Source organism: Melitaea cinxia, chromosome 4, assembly GCF_905220565.1.
Source record: "Melitaea cinxia chromosome 4, ilMelCinx1.1, whole genome shotgun sequence".
In the NCBI taxonomy this organism is placed as follows: domain Eukaryota; kingdom Metazoa; phylum Arthropoda; class Insecta; order Lepidoptera; family Nymphalidae; genus Melitaea; species Melitaea cinxia.
Window position 1 is genome coordinate 17112203 of NC_059397.1, and position 17205 is coordinate 17129407.

A 17205-nucleotide genomic window follows, 5' to 3' on the forward strand; every position below is an offset into this window, starting at 1 on the left:
ATTCCGTGTATATTCTATACATCCGAGAAGCACTATCCACATCTTCTAAATATAGTTTCTTTGAATTTTTGCTGACACAATATGATACTATCAATGAAAATGATTTGACATCATCACACACACTTCTCGTAATCTCTTTATCTATAATTCAGTTCTTGTGCTAATATTTGCCACGTTGATCTCCTAAAACTGAAATTCGTTCCTCAAATTTTTTCCATTATGTAGTGAGATGATGCGCTTACCTGCAGATATTGTAGTTAAGAACATTACACACTATAACTTTTTATGGTCTGGATGGAAATAGTAAAATTTTATGACCATACTTAGTAGTTATTGAGGTAGGGCACAGCAAGAAATATCCTGCTCAAAATATGGAGCAGCCCGACTGGGGTAGTACCTCGACCTTACAGAAGATCAAAGCTAAATAACGCTGCTTTCAAGCAGTTTTGTGTTCCTATTAGTGAGTAGGTTGCAGACGTCTATAAGCTACGGTAATCGCTTACCACCAAGTGAGCCTTACGCTTGTTGGGTGATCTAGTTATATATAAAAAAAATTGAGTTCACTCATCTTGAAAAGTTATCGGTATTGGAAACTCAATAGGAAATAATAATAAAAAAACAAAAGTTAAAATTAACTGTTTTATATGTTTGGGTGTTATATTTGGCACTAAAGACATTTTAAGTCATCTGCATAACCTTAAAGAACTTCAAATGTAATATATCCGACATTTAATTAATTAAAAAAAAAAAAGTTAAAAACGTTGGACATGGTACTACTGACATTGAACCCATTTGATAAACCGATAAACAACGTCAGATGTGGTACTAATGACATTTAACTCATATTGAAAACCGATTAACAACGTCGGATATGGTACTAACGACATTTAACTCCTTTCAAAAACCGGTTAACAAAGTTGGACGAGGTACATCCTACAATTTTAAATTACTTACTGTAAATGGCTCCTGTGATTTCTATTATGTATTATTAAATTTGCAATAGTATTAAACTATGAATTTTATTGTTAGAAATCGTAAAAGTAATATAATAAGTAAAAATTAATACCTGTTTCTCACTAGGTTTTGCTTTGCTCAAAATGTTTTCATCGGCATTTTTACTTCTATTACTATGTTTTTCTTTACCACGTCCAGTAGCTAGTATGATTAAACGTGCTTATCTACTATACATTGTGAACGGTGTTATAAAGTAAAGGATTAACAATAAAATGTCCTAAAAATAAGTGTCAAAGCAACATCAGTTAATCCCGCTAACAAAGTCTGAAGTGGGAGATCGTGCGCATTCACCCGCTCCTGCGCACCGCTAACAACGTTGGTAATTATCATCTGACATTGTTAGCGGGCTAGCCAGGTAATATCCGACATTTTTAAATTAAGTAATTCATAAACTATGCATAAAATAAAAATTTTCTCTTCAGCTGATGATAGACTTGGTCATTTGGGGACGTTTTATGAAATAATTAAAAAAACGCGATTTTGCAGTTCCGACTATGTTAATAGTCACTAGCGAATTATGACCTGTGATTTGCTCGGGTTAACATTAAGCTCGTAGCGTCTGCTCCACTTAGAAATGTTCGTTCGAATTACGTTCCGTAATTCAAGCTTAAAATGTAAAATTTAATATATAATTACACATTCACAAAATAAACGTTTAATTGTGTACAAAATTTTAATTAAAATTTTCAATTTTGACGGAAACATACCAATTCAGGAAGATAAATACGGATATTTATCTTCCTGAATTGTATAATGTTAACCATCTTGCGGTTTTATTCGTTTAAAATCATGGAGAAACTTCGCGATAATAGTATTTTTAAACAACTTAAAAAAAAGAGGTTCGACTGTTTTCATTTTTATTATTTTTTTATGTGTGTCAGTAACCTTATAAATTTTAGCTGCGTGTGCCGATTTGTTCGCCGCTTGTCGTCTGGTCATTAAATTTTTTTATCATTTCAATTTGATCACGATCTAACGAATACTTTTTGAATTATTTCTAATTATGTATATAATTGACTATTTTTTTGACTACCTATATTGTATTACTTGTCAGTGTAAATAGAAATTTTTTTTTTCAATTACAAGGTAGCACAATAATTATTACTTGTTTTATTATATACTAGGTATCTAGCTACTTACTAAGTAGTTTTAACTGAGTTAGGTCACATCAAGACATCCTGGTTAAAATCTGGAGCAGCTTGACTGGGGAAATACTTTGGCCTTATAGAGAATCACAGCTAAATAATGCTTTCAAGCAGTATTGTGTCCCTTTGGTGAGTAAGGTGACCAGAGCTCCTGCGAGGGATTGTTTATAAGCTACGGTAATCGCTTACTATCAGGTGAGCCGTACGCTTGTTTCCGACCAAGCTATATATATATATAAAAGGAATCACGAAGAACATGTAAAATCACGATTCTACTCCGACAAAGTCTCGCGCGTAGCTAGTAAATAAAATAAATGTGATTTTATTGAAGTGGTGACAGCTATTTTGTATTCTATTTAAACACATTTAATATTTATTAATTAAACATCAAAATGAACGACTTACTTCGACCACAAATATATTTGATTTACTTTGCGGGCCATTATGTTTTACGTTAATGACAATAGGCATTGTTTCGCTAAAACGTTAATCCAGATAACAAAGAGATAAACAACACAAAACGAAAATAATGATTTACACGACTAATAACAAAACATGGTTACCGACTTATTGATTAGTTTAGTTGAAATAGACTGAAAAGAAAGAATTGTACTTTTTTTCTATTTCCTTTATATAATGAAACTCGATAAGCTTTTTTTTTCTTCTAATAATTTTTGAACTTTGTCTTTCCCGCTAAATGATATTTTTTCACAAGAGCCTGAGTTGACAGGAAGAGATCTGTTTTAGAGATAAGCCACCTTTGTGATCAAGGTTCACAGTAAAACTCCTAGAGATCGTTAAGTATCGAAAGTTAAATCACATAATATGCTTTGTTGAATCCATTGGACTACGTTTTAATTTTAAATAATATATATAAATGTGTTTGCAGGCAAATGAAAAAAAACTGACTTCAATTATATCGACAAGTATTGTTTAACTCGTAGGTAGACGAAAAAATAGTCAAGTAAATACGCATTATCAAAAATTACTCCAAAAGTTGTAATCAGATTTCGATGAAATTTAAATGTGACTACGTGATAAACATCAGCTTTCGTTAAATTAAAAATCATCAAAATCGGTACACCCAGTAAAAAGTTATGCGAATTTTCGAGTTTCCCTTGATTTCTCTGGGATCCCATCATCAGATCCTGGTTTCCTTATCATGGTACCACACCAGGGCTATCTCCTTTCTAACAAAAAAAGAATTATCAAAATCGGTTCATAAAAGACGAAGTTATCCTCGAACATACATATATATATATATATATATATATATATATATATATATATATATATATATATATATATATATATATATATATATATATATATATATATATATATATATATATATATATATATATTGTTGGATTAAAAGACGTAGCTCAGGTTTTAATCACTATATATTCAGAAATAGAAAAATTAATTGTAATACGCCGGTCGCTAGATGTAACAGATTATAAGAGAGAGACTTATTTATTAAAGCGCACAGACTGCACAAATAGGCGCGAAATTCAAATTAAGAACATTATGTTCAACACCCTACCTGAATTTAAGCCTCAATGCCAAAAATAAAATAAAATAAAAACTATCTAAACTAAACAGTGTAGTTAACTCACAGGTTGACAAAAAGACATTGAATTACCTACACATTATTCATCATAACAAAAGTAAATCTTACAATAACATTTTAAACTGTAAATTTAAATCAAGTACTGAGTTAACATAAAACTGTATTATGTAATATCATTCCAAGCTTTGACCTTAAATGTTGAAATTTATCTTTAGACAATGCTTTTGTAAGTATATCTGCAAACTGACAATCACTACTAACAAACTTTAATACAATTATCTTTTGATGATACTTTTCTTTAATAAAGTGATATTTAATTTCAATATGCTTACATCTCTTATGGAAATTAATATTTTTAATGACACTAATAGCACTTTGGTTATCTAAATTAAGACACATAGAGTCCTGTTTATATTCACTTATGTCACTTAAAAATTGTTTGATCCACATTGTCTCTTTGGTAGCAGCACAGGCTGCCATAAATTCGGCCTCTGTAGTAGACAGAGCCACTGTTTGTTGTCTTTGGCTGGACCAAGTCACAGCCGCTCCATTCTTAATGAATACATAACCAGTGACTGAACGGCGTGTGTCCATATCATTTGCATAGTCTGCATCGCTGTAGCCTGTGACGTCTGATGTTTGTAGAGATTGTGTATAGCACAATCCATACTCTTTTGTACCATTCAAGTACTTGAAAATTCGTTTTACTGCATTCCAATGGGTCCGATTGTAACAATTAAGAAAACGACTCACCAGACTGACGGCAAACATGATATCTGGTCGACTCACAATAGCTAGATGCATCAGAGAGCCCACAGCTTCTCTGTAGGGTACATCCTTCTCATCTTCTTCATGGCCTCTTTGCAACTTCATATGGGGATCAACTGGAACACTGTTAGAATTAGCATTAGTCATGTTAAATTTAGCCAAAATTTGTTCTACATATTTAGTTTGATGGATAAATATGCCTTTACTAAATCTCTGTTTCCTTCACTTTTAAAAGGTAGCCGGGTTTGCTTACCTTCTTTACAGGTGACACATGTCACACTTTCTGTATTTGCTGAGAAAGTTACATGGTCAGCATTTTCAGGCATTTTCTTTAAACTGTTGAAATTAAGGTGTCCCATTCTTTGATGCCACAGGAAAATATCTTGCTCTTCAACATCAGACATGCATGCATAGCCTCCTCCTGGAGTGTTCAGCTGGTACATGTTGTTGATTATACTAGCTGTTGCTACTATCTGATTTTCATCATTCATAATAATACATCCGGTTTTATCAAATTTTACTTGGCCACCATTTTGAATAATCTGACTCACAGATAGCAGGTTAGTCGCTAGTTCGGGAACATATAAAACATTATTAAACAGGACCTTCTTCTCATGACCTTTATCATTATAAGTTTCTAAACTTACTTGCCCGGAGGACTGCACGGATAATTCCTTATTATCTGCAACTCTTATTTTCTTAATGGAAGAGGTTGACTCATTCTGAAGCAATCCTTGTGTTTGGTCATGTGCGAGGTTGCACCGGAGTCCACATACCAGGCATCATTTTGTGAGTATGATGCTACAAATACAGCAGCATAAGACGAGCTACTTAGTTTCTGTGCGTCTTTAGCTTTAGATTTGCATTCTGAACTTTTATGACCATATTTATTGCAAGTATAGCACCTTGGTCCTTTTGATGGCTTCTTGTTGTTTTTCTGAGACTTTTTATTTACTAAAAATGCCTTGGAGTTATTTTCAGACAATCTTATATCTTGTAACAACTTTGCCTTAACAGAATCTGAGGTAATTTTCATTCCGGAGCTCTCTATGGACATTATCATAGGCTGATACGTATCAGGAAGACCGGAGAGTAACAATGTTCCCAGCCACTCGTCATCTACCTTAAAGCCTATGTTCCTGAGCTTATGAGCAGTACCCATTATTTTACTTACATATTCTTCTACATTTTTACATTCACTTAGCGATGTATTACATAGATCACGCAGCAGACCAACTCGGCGTGTCAACCCAGAGTCGTCGAACGCTGAAGACAATTTTTCCCATACTTCTTTGGCAGTGCCAGCCTCTTGAATGTGCACGTAATTTATAGGATCGACTGAGAGTATTATTTTTGTTTTAGCTTTGATGTCTCGTTTACTATCTAAGCTTTCTGATTCTATGCAATCCCAGAGATCTTCGTGTTGTAAGTAAGTTTGCATGGCAAAACGCCACGTTGCATAATTTTCACGGCCAGACAGCTTTTCAGTATATGCGGATGTATTATTAAATGCCATCTTTTACCAAAACTCAGTTTCAAATACGTAAATACTTCACAAAAAGTTGTAAAAGGTCAAACAAAGAAAAATTTACACGAAGCACGTTACGTTTTGAGGTTAAGTTCACTGTAATGTCTTTGATCACTAATATTATTACGATTGATTTTGCACTGTCTTTATTTCTGAGCTTTTCTGGGCCCATAACCTGTTGGATTAAAAGACGTAGCTCAGGTTTTAATCACTATATATTCAGAAATAGAAAAATTAATTGTAATACGCCGGTCGCTAGATGTAACAGATTATAAGAGAGAGACTTATTTATTAAAGCGCACAGACTGCACAAATAGGCACGAAATTCAAATTAAGAACATTATGTTCAACATATATATATGTATATATATATAAATATAATATAAATAGATACGGTCGAATTGAGTAAGCTCTTCCTTTTTTGAATTTGGTTAAAAAATAGTTGATGTAGTCATTGATACCGAATATCTAGTATATCTACATTTAGTGTAATAAATCATAGGATTTTGGAGAACACTCCTAAAAATGGATTTTTATATAAGGCCTCTGGTATGAAAAAAAATATGAGGAGTAAAATTTACTGAACTAATGACCTCGTTACGTTTTGTGCGCCATCTATCGGAATCCAATAGGGTGATATATAGATGGCGCATGCAAACGACGAGGTTTCCGATACGACGTTTTCTAATAACCCTATTGGGTTCTAATATATGTCGTTATTTGATTCGTTTATTTACCATTTGATATGGTATTAATCTTTTTCTTAGACTAATAAGCCTTTTTTGTACCTATTTGGACAGTCGATCTGAAAGAATAAACGCCAGTCATGCATTCCGATGCGTCCTCCGGGATTGCATTGATACTTCCAAGGAATTGTTTTAAACTCTTTTCTTTTATATGCCCAATTATCATCATAAGCACCTAAACGCGATTAATTTTATTCCAAATTATTTGATGAAAAAAGGAAAAAAAAAAAATAAAATTAAAAATAAAAACAATAAGTTAGGATAGTTTGAAATATGCATTTATGTATTAAAATGTCTACAAGTTTAAAATTATTCAACAAAAATTTTATTAGAATAGAACGTGCATGTTCAAATAGAAACGTACTTCACGTATGAAGTCATTGTGACTAACGTTTTCAAATATTTTAAACTCATACAGATGTAATAATCTGAATGGAATTCCAACTTTGTAGCTAGTCAATGTATTACGAGTATTGGTCTTTGATCTGTGCTCTTTGTTTTGTTGAGTTTTGTGCTTAACATTAACAGAGCTACTAACGTAGGTATAAATATGTTTATTGGAATATTATAAAAGGAAGTTTTAAAAAACTTTTTTTTTTATTTAAACTCTTTTTCTGAAGGCTACGAAATAGTATTCACATTTGTTTTTGTAAGAAGCGTATTCCGAGTTATGTAATTACTAATTCAGTCGAATATTTTTGTACATTTTCGCTATACTTTTTCTAATCAACAATTATGTATCTTCTAAATTTTTGTTTAATTTACTGTTCCTTGTTGGTATTATTTGTAATGAGTTCAAGACTTTTTTTTGAGAGAAAAGAACAGTGTTTAAAAACAAATACATCAGTATATCTATACCATAGAAATCTATACAAATAAATAAAATTGGAGTGTCTGTTTGTAATATTAAAATGATACGGTATATATACATGGTACATATGCCAAAATAACATTTTTTATAATTTTTTTTTGCCTGTCTGTCTGTCTGTTTCGGCTAATCTCTGAAACAGGTGACCCGATTTTGATGGGACTTTCACTGACATATAGCTAATATAAACAAGGAGTAACTTGGCTACTTTTATTTTAGAAATTTATTTATTTAATAACTCTGCGAACTGAACAATAACTTTTCTGTCAAATTCCACGTGGACGAAGTCGCGCGCACAGCTAGTATGTGCATAAAAATAAAAGGTTAGAATCGTCTAACGAGATAATGAGGGAGTTGACCTTTATCTAACACGTGTCAATCGCGTGTGCAGTAATTTCTCCCTTAATCCATTCAGGATTCATTCAATTGGTTTTCAATTTCAACTGTTGATTAAAATCACGATTCCTTAGACACTGTTAGTAGTTTCTGTTTGTAGAGCTTTTCAATAATTCTAAGGATTACTACATCCTAATCTAAAGTACTTCTCATCTCATGCTTATGACAAACCGCATAAGGACCGCATAACCGACCGGACTCCTGATCGACTCATGGTCACAACGCTGAAGTAGAAGAGAAACTTCAACATTGGCCATCAAGTTCAGCACCCAAGTTTCAAAATACGTTGGGAATTTGTTTTTACGGCTTCTTCGTGAACTTTAAAATCTATCTTTTAAATGAATCAACTTTTTCGAATTTTATCGCGGTTTTTTATTTTTTTAGATTCCCGACGTTTCGGATACTTTACAGCAACCATTAATAAAATTAAATCAAAAACCAAGCATAATTTGCCACAGATTAAAGACTCAATTAGCACATTCTACGTAGATGGGACTAAATAAAATATTGATGTATGTCGGGTATGTTTCGAATGACTTTGTAACATTAAGACGTCTGACACCTCAGTCCTCCCGTGACCATGGTTGCTGTAAAGTATCCGAAACGTCGGGAATCTAAAAAGTTAATAAACCGCGATAAAATCTGAAAAAGTTGTTTCATTTAAATGAGTAAAATTCGCGTAAACATTAGAAAACAATATTAAAACTATCTACTTAACTTATGGGCTCGATTTCTAGACAAGTGTTTGTGTAAGTCATACGGCTGTTTGTATATCGCAAGTGTTCGTCTCGTATTCGTTTTCAGTCGTTTGATAAGCGAATCTCAGAAACAGGAGCTTGATAATAGTGAGGATTTTATTTATTTATATTTTCAAACTGTATGGACGAACATAGTTTGTGTCCTTCACATCTATGCATCTAGCTAGCTGGTCAAGTATTCTAGACTATCATTGACAAATATTAAAAATCATTTATTTGTTTTCTCATTAAACAATTTTGATTCAAGTTTGTCTATCGTAACACATAAGAACTATCTAAGCCATCAAGTGTGGTTTAGTGTGTGTAACACATTGTTATCGTCTTATATGTGTTACGAAACAAAAAATGAAATCAAATGAAAACATTTTTATGCTTCTGAACCTTCGTAAACATAAAGCTAAATTTTAAGACAATTACTCAAAATTTTGGAATACAATTTTAAATACTTACCAAATTTAGTAAATACACGTTCGTAACTGTCCTCATCCGCCTGTTGCTAGCTAGGGTAGCTATGACGAGGCAGTTCCCAGATATTGACAGCATGAAGATAAGAAAGTATGGTGGTAGAACGAACCGCCACTCATAAGCATTGCTGGCAATATTTACGTTTCGTACTGTGACATTCGTAAAGCTCGATGTTGCTTTTCGTACAAGGAAGCTGGCGTTATATAGTGTCACGTTAGATTCCATTTTCGGGATCTGAAACAAAAGAGAAATTATTAAGTTTTTTGTGTTACTGACAAAGCTTTTTGAGCTCAGGCACAACACTTAGCTACACATCATGATTAATCAAATGCATAGTTTACGATTCTATAAAGGCCAAACAGACAAACATTCATTTATAAATATATAGTTGGCGCATCGGTTACAGCCATGGATTGTATCTGTTGGTGGTTGCGGGTTCGATCCCCACACAATATGATAAACATTTGTATTGGCCATCCAGGTGTTCGCAGTGATCTGGGTATTTGTGCAGTCCTTGTGGGCCTTCCCACCTCGGAGAGCACGTTAAGCCGTCGGTCCCGGTTGTTATCATGTACACCTGATAGCGATCGTTACTCGTAGTAGGGAATATATCCGCCAACCCGCAATGGAGCGGCGTGGTGGATTGAGCTCTGATCCTTCTCCTACATGGGGAAAGAGGCCTATGCCCAGTAGTGGGATATTACAGACTGAAGCGAGATATAAATTGACTTTAATTTCTGAAAATTTTAATGGTACAGTCTACGTTTGAAATCTCTAATAGCATGATTGAATATATAAAATATTATACCACTTGATAATTTTGTTATTTTATTGTTGTCTAAAAAGTGCAAGTAATAAATAAACAATTAAATATTGTATAATTATATGTAATATTTGTGCGGTCGAATTGAAATCAGCTCAATACCGATATCGTTTCTATGTGTGTTTTTAAATTAAAATTTGTAATTGAAATTTGTGGAAAATGTTATATCACATACGAATAAATAAAATTTTACATATAGAATTATTTGTTTAATCAATGCAACAAATACTCATCATACCAGTGTAAATAAATAATAAAAAACAGACAATTATTAGAAATATATCAATGAAAATTGACATAGCCTCCGTTTTACATAATAGAGACCCCCATTTTTCCTTTTGTTTTTTTTTTTCTATCAGGAGTAAAGAGTTGTTGAGGAGGTGTTTGTGACAATTAAAGAAACTGACAGAATTTTTTACTCTCCAAGGCACGTTATGTATACGAAACAACAATTAGTTATGTCAGAAAAAAAAGGTTGATACATACATATAAAAATATTCGCACCGAGGAAAACCCATTGCATGATTAAAACTTTCATCGCCTAAACCGGAACTCATTCAAACTTCTTAGTATTTTCGTAGATTTTCAAAATTACATGTTATTTATTCGGGACCTGGCAAATTTCGTACGTAGCAATTTTTTCTTTTTGTCAATACCTCTTTTTATCTTTATACAAATTTTATCCTGACATTGAAGAACACACAAAAAAATCCAATAAGGTGCAGTATTCAAAGGTGACGCATTCGTATATTTTGGCAAGTCATTTTAATTTATGTAAATAAAAATTATCACTACTATTCTCTTCTCTTTGCAAAGAAAAAGACTGGAGTAAAATAATTCCTCCAAGTAGGTTTATCATGTATTCAGAAACACTCAATAAAAGGAAATACTCTGGCCATAATATACATCGTTATGGCTTATATATAAACATTATTTATAGAGATCTCACTTACGATAGCTTTTTTTACGTGGGGAAAATCCATCATGGATACCCTCCGGCGCTGAGGTACCAGAGGGTTATGTCAGACTCCTACTGACTAAAACCCACGTGTGAGCAGTCGTCCGCCTGGGTGGGGTGAGATGGAGTCGCGCTAGCATTCGCCATCTCAAATTTTCGATCCCTACCTTAACAGCCATTTGCTGTCATCATTTTGTCATCTTATTGCCAATATGTAACATTCTTAAACTTTTTCTCTTTGTATTTTTGTAGTAAAAATTCTTGCCTTGTGACCATATTTCGGTCAAAATTACACAAAAAAAATCGCATAAGATATCATTTAGTTTTGGATCAAGTACATTATTTGTATTAGCTTTAAAAATTCAAATGATAATTTTAATTTCATTTCGACAATTTTAAAGTTAAGTTGCAAATAATACGCAATACAGACGAATGAAAAAAAAATGTATGTTTACGGCGACGGCTTGACCTCGGCTATACCACAAACGAAAATGAAAAATATGTTGTTAAATAATATTAAGAATATACTTTCAACTGAATATTACCATTAGTGTCTGCTTCCGACCGACCAACTTTGGATGGTTATCCCGCCATCCAGGTTTGGGGGTGTATTAGTGATCTGGCGGCATCCAGTTTGGGGGTGTAGTGATTGGGTTTTAGGGTCCTCATCCACCACTGAAAAGGGAGGATCCTCCGACCGACGACAGACGGATGTTGTGTCTGGTGGGCCACTGCCCCAACGGTTGTTGTCAGGTTCTTGTATAGGTATGTGTTCAATTGCTCAAATAACTTAGATATCGCGATGTAGGATACGTCAGTTCTTAGTTCGTAGTTCGTAGTTTACGCTATAGATGTCGCCAAATCACTCCCATCCGAGACCGGAGATCGATAGCAGGTGGAGTCGTCCATAGATCTTCTGATGCTTGCCGAGCCAACGGAATCTTCCAGTCAGTCGGAACCAGATACCGCTTAATTCATAATTCAAATTCAAATTATAACAATATTATGTATATTCAAATTCGAATTCGATATTCAATTCAAATTCGAATCATAACAACATTATGTAGGTATATTCACCAAAATATTCATTATTTTGAAATAAATAGTAATAATCACATTGTAAACACGAGAAGGAATAACAAAATTGTAATTCCAAGTTTCCGACTGCGCAAAGTATATGTTTCCTTTCTGGGTCATGGTATTCGCATGTATAATAAAATTACTCTTATTACTCGGTGCAGGATTACATAGTTGATAAAGATGTGTGGACTTAGTGACGCTGTATTTTATGCAACATGTTACTAATTTCGTACTAAAACACAAACTTTACTTATACAAATATAATAATAATTTATTTTCAAAGTTTTAATTTGTAAAATGATGATTCGAAAGTGCTCTTGGAGCCTATTTGAATAAAGCTGTTTTTGATTTTGTTTTTTTTTTTTTATTTTCACGGTGAGTCGGAACTATCTGCGGTGATGCCTCAGTGAGTCGGGGTTATGCTGCAAATGCACCAGTGAGTCGGAGTCGTGCGGTGCTGCATAGTGGCTGGCTGCTGCGTCGAACAGGAGAGAACTGCGTCTCTGCTTGCTAACCGGCCGAAGTGCATTGTGCTGTGCCAATGTCGCTGTGAAGGCTGTGGGTGATAACCAGGAATGCGCGTCCGCTGCATGCTGGTGGTCAGGATAACCGTAGTAGCCGTGGATGCTGGCTGGCTGTATAACTCGCTGCTCGAAAGCTTGAGGAAGTGATGATGACGATGAAGGTTGTGCTGATGTTCATGTTCGGGGTCACCAGTTTTGAGGTGCGAAGAACAGCGGGACCGATGGTGGGATTACCATCCAAAGTTGGATGGTTATCTCGCCATCGTACGGCATTTTAAGTTCCAATGTGGTACTGGAACTGTGTTGTCCCTTAGTCACCTCTTATTATACCCACGGGAAGAGAGGGGTGGCTATATTCTTAATGCCGTAAGCACACAGCAAGTCAGCGGAATAAGTTTGAAATTTTATAAAATTAATTTTAACACGCAGATTTGGAACATTATAAATAAATAATAAATAAATATTTACACAATACACACACGGTCGTCTGTTCCTAAAGTAAGCAACTTAATGCTTGTGTTATAGGTAACAGCCGACTGGTATATAGCTACATATTTTTTTTTCGATAAACATACTTATAAATAATACATATATAAATATATAAATAAATATTTATATTACACCCAGACTCGGGGTGGGAATCGAACCCACAACCCTCGGAGCAGAAAGCAGGGTCACTACAAACTGCGCCAACGGGCTAGTCAAAACATTATATACACTAACACAATAACAAACATTATACACTATAACAATAACAAACATTATATAGACTGTGTAAGTACTTTTAAAATGTTTCTTTTATTGAATAAAACTAAAATTGATTTTAATTACATTATGGCACGTACATTGTTCTCGTCAGCATCACATTCAGAATTGTAAGGACTTATTATTAAAAACAGTTAAAAATCGCTGCCTTTCTAACTTAGCAGTAGAGCTATCCCTAGTGCGATATCTACATATGACAAATATTTATACAGGCAACTTGTTGAAGTGAGGAATTTTTTTTTGTTAATTGTGTAATTGAACATTTATTTATTTAATCTGTATAATATATTCCCTCGACAATAAAACATCTACTTTGTTATCGTCCACGACAGCTTATTATAAATAAATAATTGTGTTTGCTCGCAAACGAAAAAAAAACCGACTTCAATTACATCGACGAGTAATACAGCGTAGACTACGCGTTATCAAAGATTACTCAAAAAGTGGTAATTAGATCTCTATAAAATTTATATGTGACCACATAATAAACATCAGCTTTCGATTAAATTAAAAATTATCAAAATCGGTATACCCAGTAAAAAGTTATTGCAGATTTTCAAGAGTTTCCCTCGATACCTCTAAGATCCCCTCATCAGATCCTAGTTTTCTTATCATGGTACCAAACTAGGGATATTCCCTTTCCAACAAAAAAAGAATTCTCAAAATCGGTACACCTAGTAGAAAGTTATGCGGTATAATACAACGTAGGTCGACGAAAAAAGCGTCAAGTAAAAACGCATTATTAGATGTAACTCGAAAAGTAGTTGTTAGATCTCAAACAAATTTAAATGGGACCAATCGACACACACCACCGTTCGATTAAAAAAATTTTTGTCGAAATCGGTCCACCCGGTCAAAAGTTCTGATGTAACATACATAAAAAAAATGCAGTCGAATTGAGAACCTCCTCCTTTTTTGGAAGTCGGTTAAAAATTATAAGAATCAATTCAAATTCTTCAGGAGTGTATAATAAACTGTTTTTACATTTTCCATGAAAATGTAAGAATAAAAACAAAAGAACAGAAAAATGAAACTTTTCAAAAGGAAAATCTCTCGATTTTCCAATACGAATTTATATTAACTACGTAGTATAAAATAATTCCAAGAATCACACGTCACATCGTTGAATATTGTTTTTATTTATTAGTTTGATTACCAAGTTAAACAATGAACTTGGTAAGCACCCAAACAAATATAAATTTAAAGATAATATATTTTGTCATATTTATCGATTGTCTTAAAAGTAGATCTTTTCATTCAAAATTAAGTCAATTCTTTGTTTATAATATTTAATTTTCAAAGATTGAAAAGGTCTCTTTTAGGTCAGATAGGTAGCTAAAACATGTTATTTGATACAAGATAACTAAATAAATCAGTTTATTGGCGTTGGTTGTAATACGGGACATAATGACTATATTGACTGAATTTTTTGTGACAAATAATTCTTTAAAGGAGTAAACGTCGAGTTTCTTGCCGAGTTTTACAGCAGATATATATTCCAAATTGACGGTAGCTTCACGTTAATTATAATAAACTTGTTGAGAAATATTGTGTAAGATGATTGATTAAAAGTGTTTTTAAAGCCCATTTGGGATAAAGAAAATTTTGTAATATACCTTTCCCTGAAGAGTTGTATTCTATTAAATAATAGAGATTACTGCAGTCTTTAGAGAACACGCTATACAGGTTATATTTCGGAGAGTGCGCTCTAGAACTATACAATTTGGTTCCACCATCACCTTTCTACCACCGAACCGCAAGGCATCGCATGAATCTGCACCGCTATGTGGTTGAAATCCCACGATCTCGCACTAAACGATTTGCTTCCTCGTTCCTAATACGCACCGCAAAAATTTGGAATGCCCTTCCGGCTTCCGTTTTTCCAACGAACTATAACTTGGGTATCTTTAAATCAAGAGTGAATAGGCATCTTCTAGGCAAGCGCGCACCACCTTAGGCTGCATCTTCACTTGACTTCAGGTGAGATCGCAGTCAAGCGCTAGTCTATATATTTAAAGAAAAAAAAAAACGCCATATTGATACAATTAATACCATAAAAACTTTTAAGTGTACGGGACAAAACTCTCATAAGTTCAGCATAAGTAAAAGGTTTAATGACGACGAAAGATTTTCGTTAATAGAATATATTTTTATACATGGCTTTATTTACTGACGACGAGAGTTTAAATGCGTATATTTATAATTGACTCGTTTTGAACATTGCTGTTTCTGGTATTTTGGTGGTTATCTGGTTGGTTTAACAAAGTTACTACACACTCTAATTAAATATTTAAAGCTAATTTTATAATCAATTAATTATATTGAATGATTTTAAAGCTCTAACATAATTTATTGTTCTAAAATAAATGAATCGTAATTTTTAGTAACAATATATTAAAACTGAGGAGCTTTTGAAAAATACTATTTTAAAAGCAGGTAGTGGTCGCGGGCCCGCGGGTGGTTAATGTTTGTATACGTCATAGATGTTCGTCTTAACCTGGATGTTTGTGATGGTATTTTGTGTATTTCTGGACACCTAAAAAGACACCACATACATCCTTTAGCTTTCTTAGTGTTACTAAATCTAAAACCATATAGACAAATAAAGGGTAAGTTAGTTTTAAGCTTAATAATTATTGTTTTTATTAAGTACATAAAATTTTAAAGAAGAAGCAGTTTCAGTATTAAAATCTAATTTAGTTTATTATCTTAAATAGATACAATTGCTACAAACGGGTACAAATGTACTGTGTTCAATTGAAGGAGGCCATAGCAGGTAATCATTACAGCCTATACAGTCCACTGCTGGACATAGGCCTCCACAAGTTTACGCCAAAAATAACGTGAACTCATGTGTTTTGCCCATAGTCACCACGCTGGGCAGGCGGGTTGGTGACCGCAGTACTGGCTTTGTCGCACCGAAGACGCTGCTGCCCGTCTTCGGCCTGTGTATTTCAAAGCCGGTAATGTCGTGTTCAAAATTCGAAGAAGCTCTGCTTAGGGAGTATCTAAATCTAACAGAATATCATAGCTAAATATAATTGCTTAAGTAGTGTTTTGTCCCTGTGGTGAGTAAAGAAACCAGAGCTTCTAGGGAGGGTTGCGAATGGGGTTAGCAACGCACTTGCCATGCTTCTGCCCGCTTGCCTAGTGTGGTGACTATGGGCAAAACACACGAGTTCACCCCATTTTTGGCTTGTAATAATATTTCAAAAAAACCTGGCAGCTGTCAACTGAAATGACGCTTTTTTATCTTGTCATTTAATTTATTATTTTAAAATATGTTTAAATATGAAAATACAATTAAAATATCACAAAAATGACTAATAAGAAGAAGATAAAATGAATAAAGCCAGAGGACGACGCGCACAAAAAAGACCAAAGGTTCCATCGAGCTCCGAAACACAGTCGTCAACGACTGACGACGAGTATCAAACACCGCCGTCTACCGCGGAATCGGATGCTGACGATGCTGACTCATCTACGAGACCATCTAACCGTCGACGAGTCATACGCCCGCCACCAGCTTGCTTGGAGGTTCAGGGACAACGCGTTCCCACAAGAAATCCCGCTGCCGGTGGTGCTGTGCGCCGCATGAGATGGACTCAAAAAATGAATGAGAGTGTCATGCGAGCGTACTATGAGGCAACAGGTGGGGGAATTAACCTCACTGCGTATCGTTCAACGATGTTGTCTCTGTTTCAGGCGCTTGAACCAACCGTCACCGTAACCGCACAACGACTATCGGATCAAGTGCGAGCCATTCAGCGTTTTCACCTACTGGATGAATCAGT

At 34.2% G+C, this 17205-nt stretch overlaps 1 protein-coding gene across 1 annotated transcript in view; it reads right to left on the minus strand.

The window, feature by feature from the left end:
* Window positions 1-11221, minus strand: part of LOC123670441 (cholecystokinin receptor-like) — a 116725-nt gene extending 105504 nt beyond the window's left edge. Inside the window, exons 1-2 of the mRNA XM_045603937.1 lie at window positions 11210-11221; window positions 9247-9495 (exon numbers count right to left, since the gene is read on the minus strand). Of these exons, the coding sequence (XP_045459893.1) occupies window positions 9247-9495; window positions 11210-11221 (261 nt within the window). The remainder of the gene's footprint in view (window positions 1-9246; window positions 9496-11209) is intronic.
* Between the last annotated feature and the right edge of the window lie 5984 nt (window positions 11222-17205).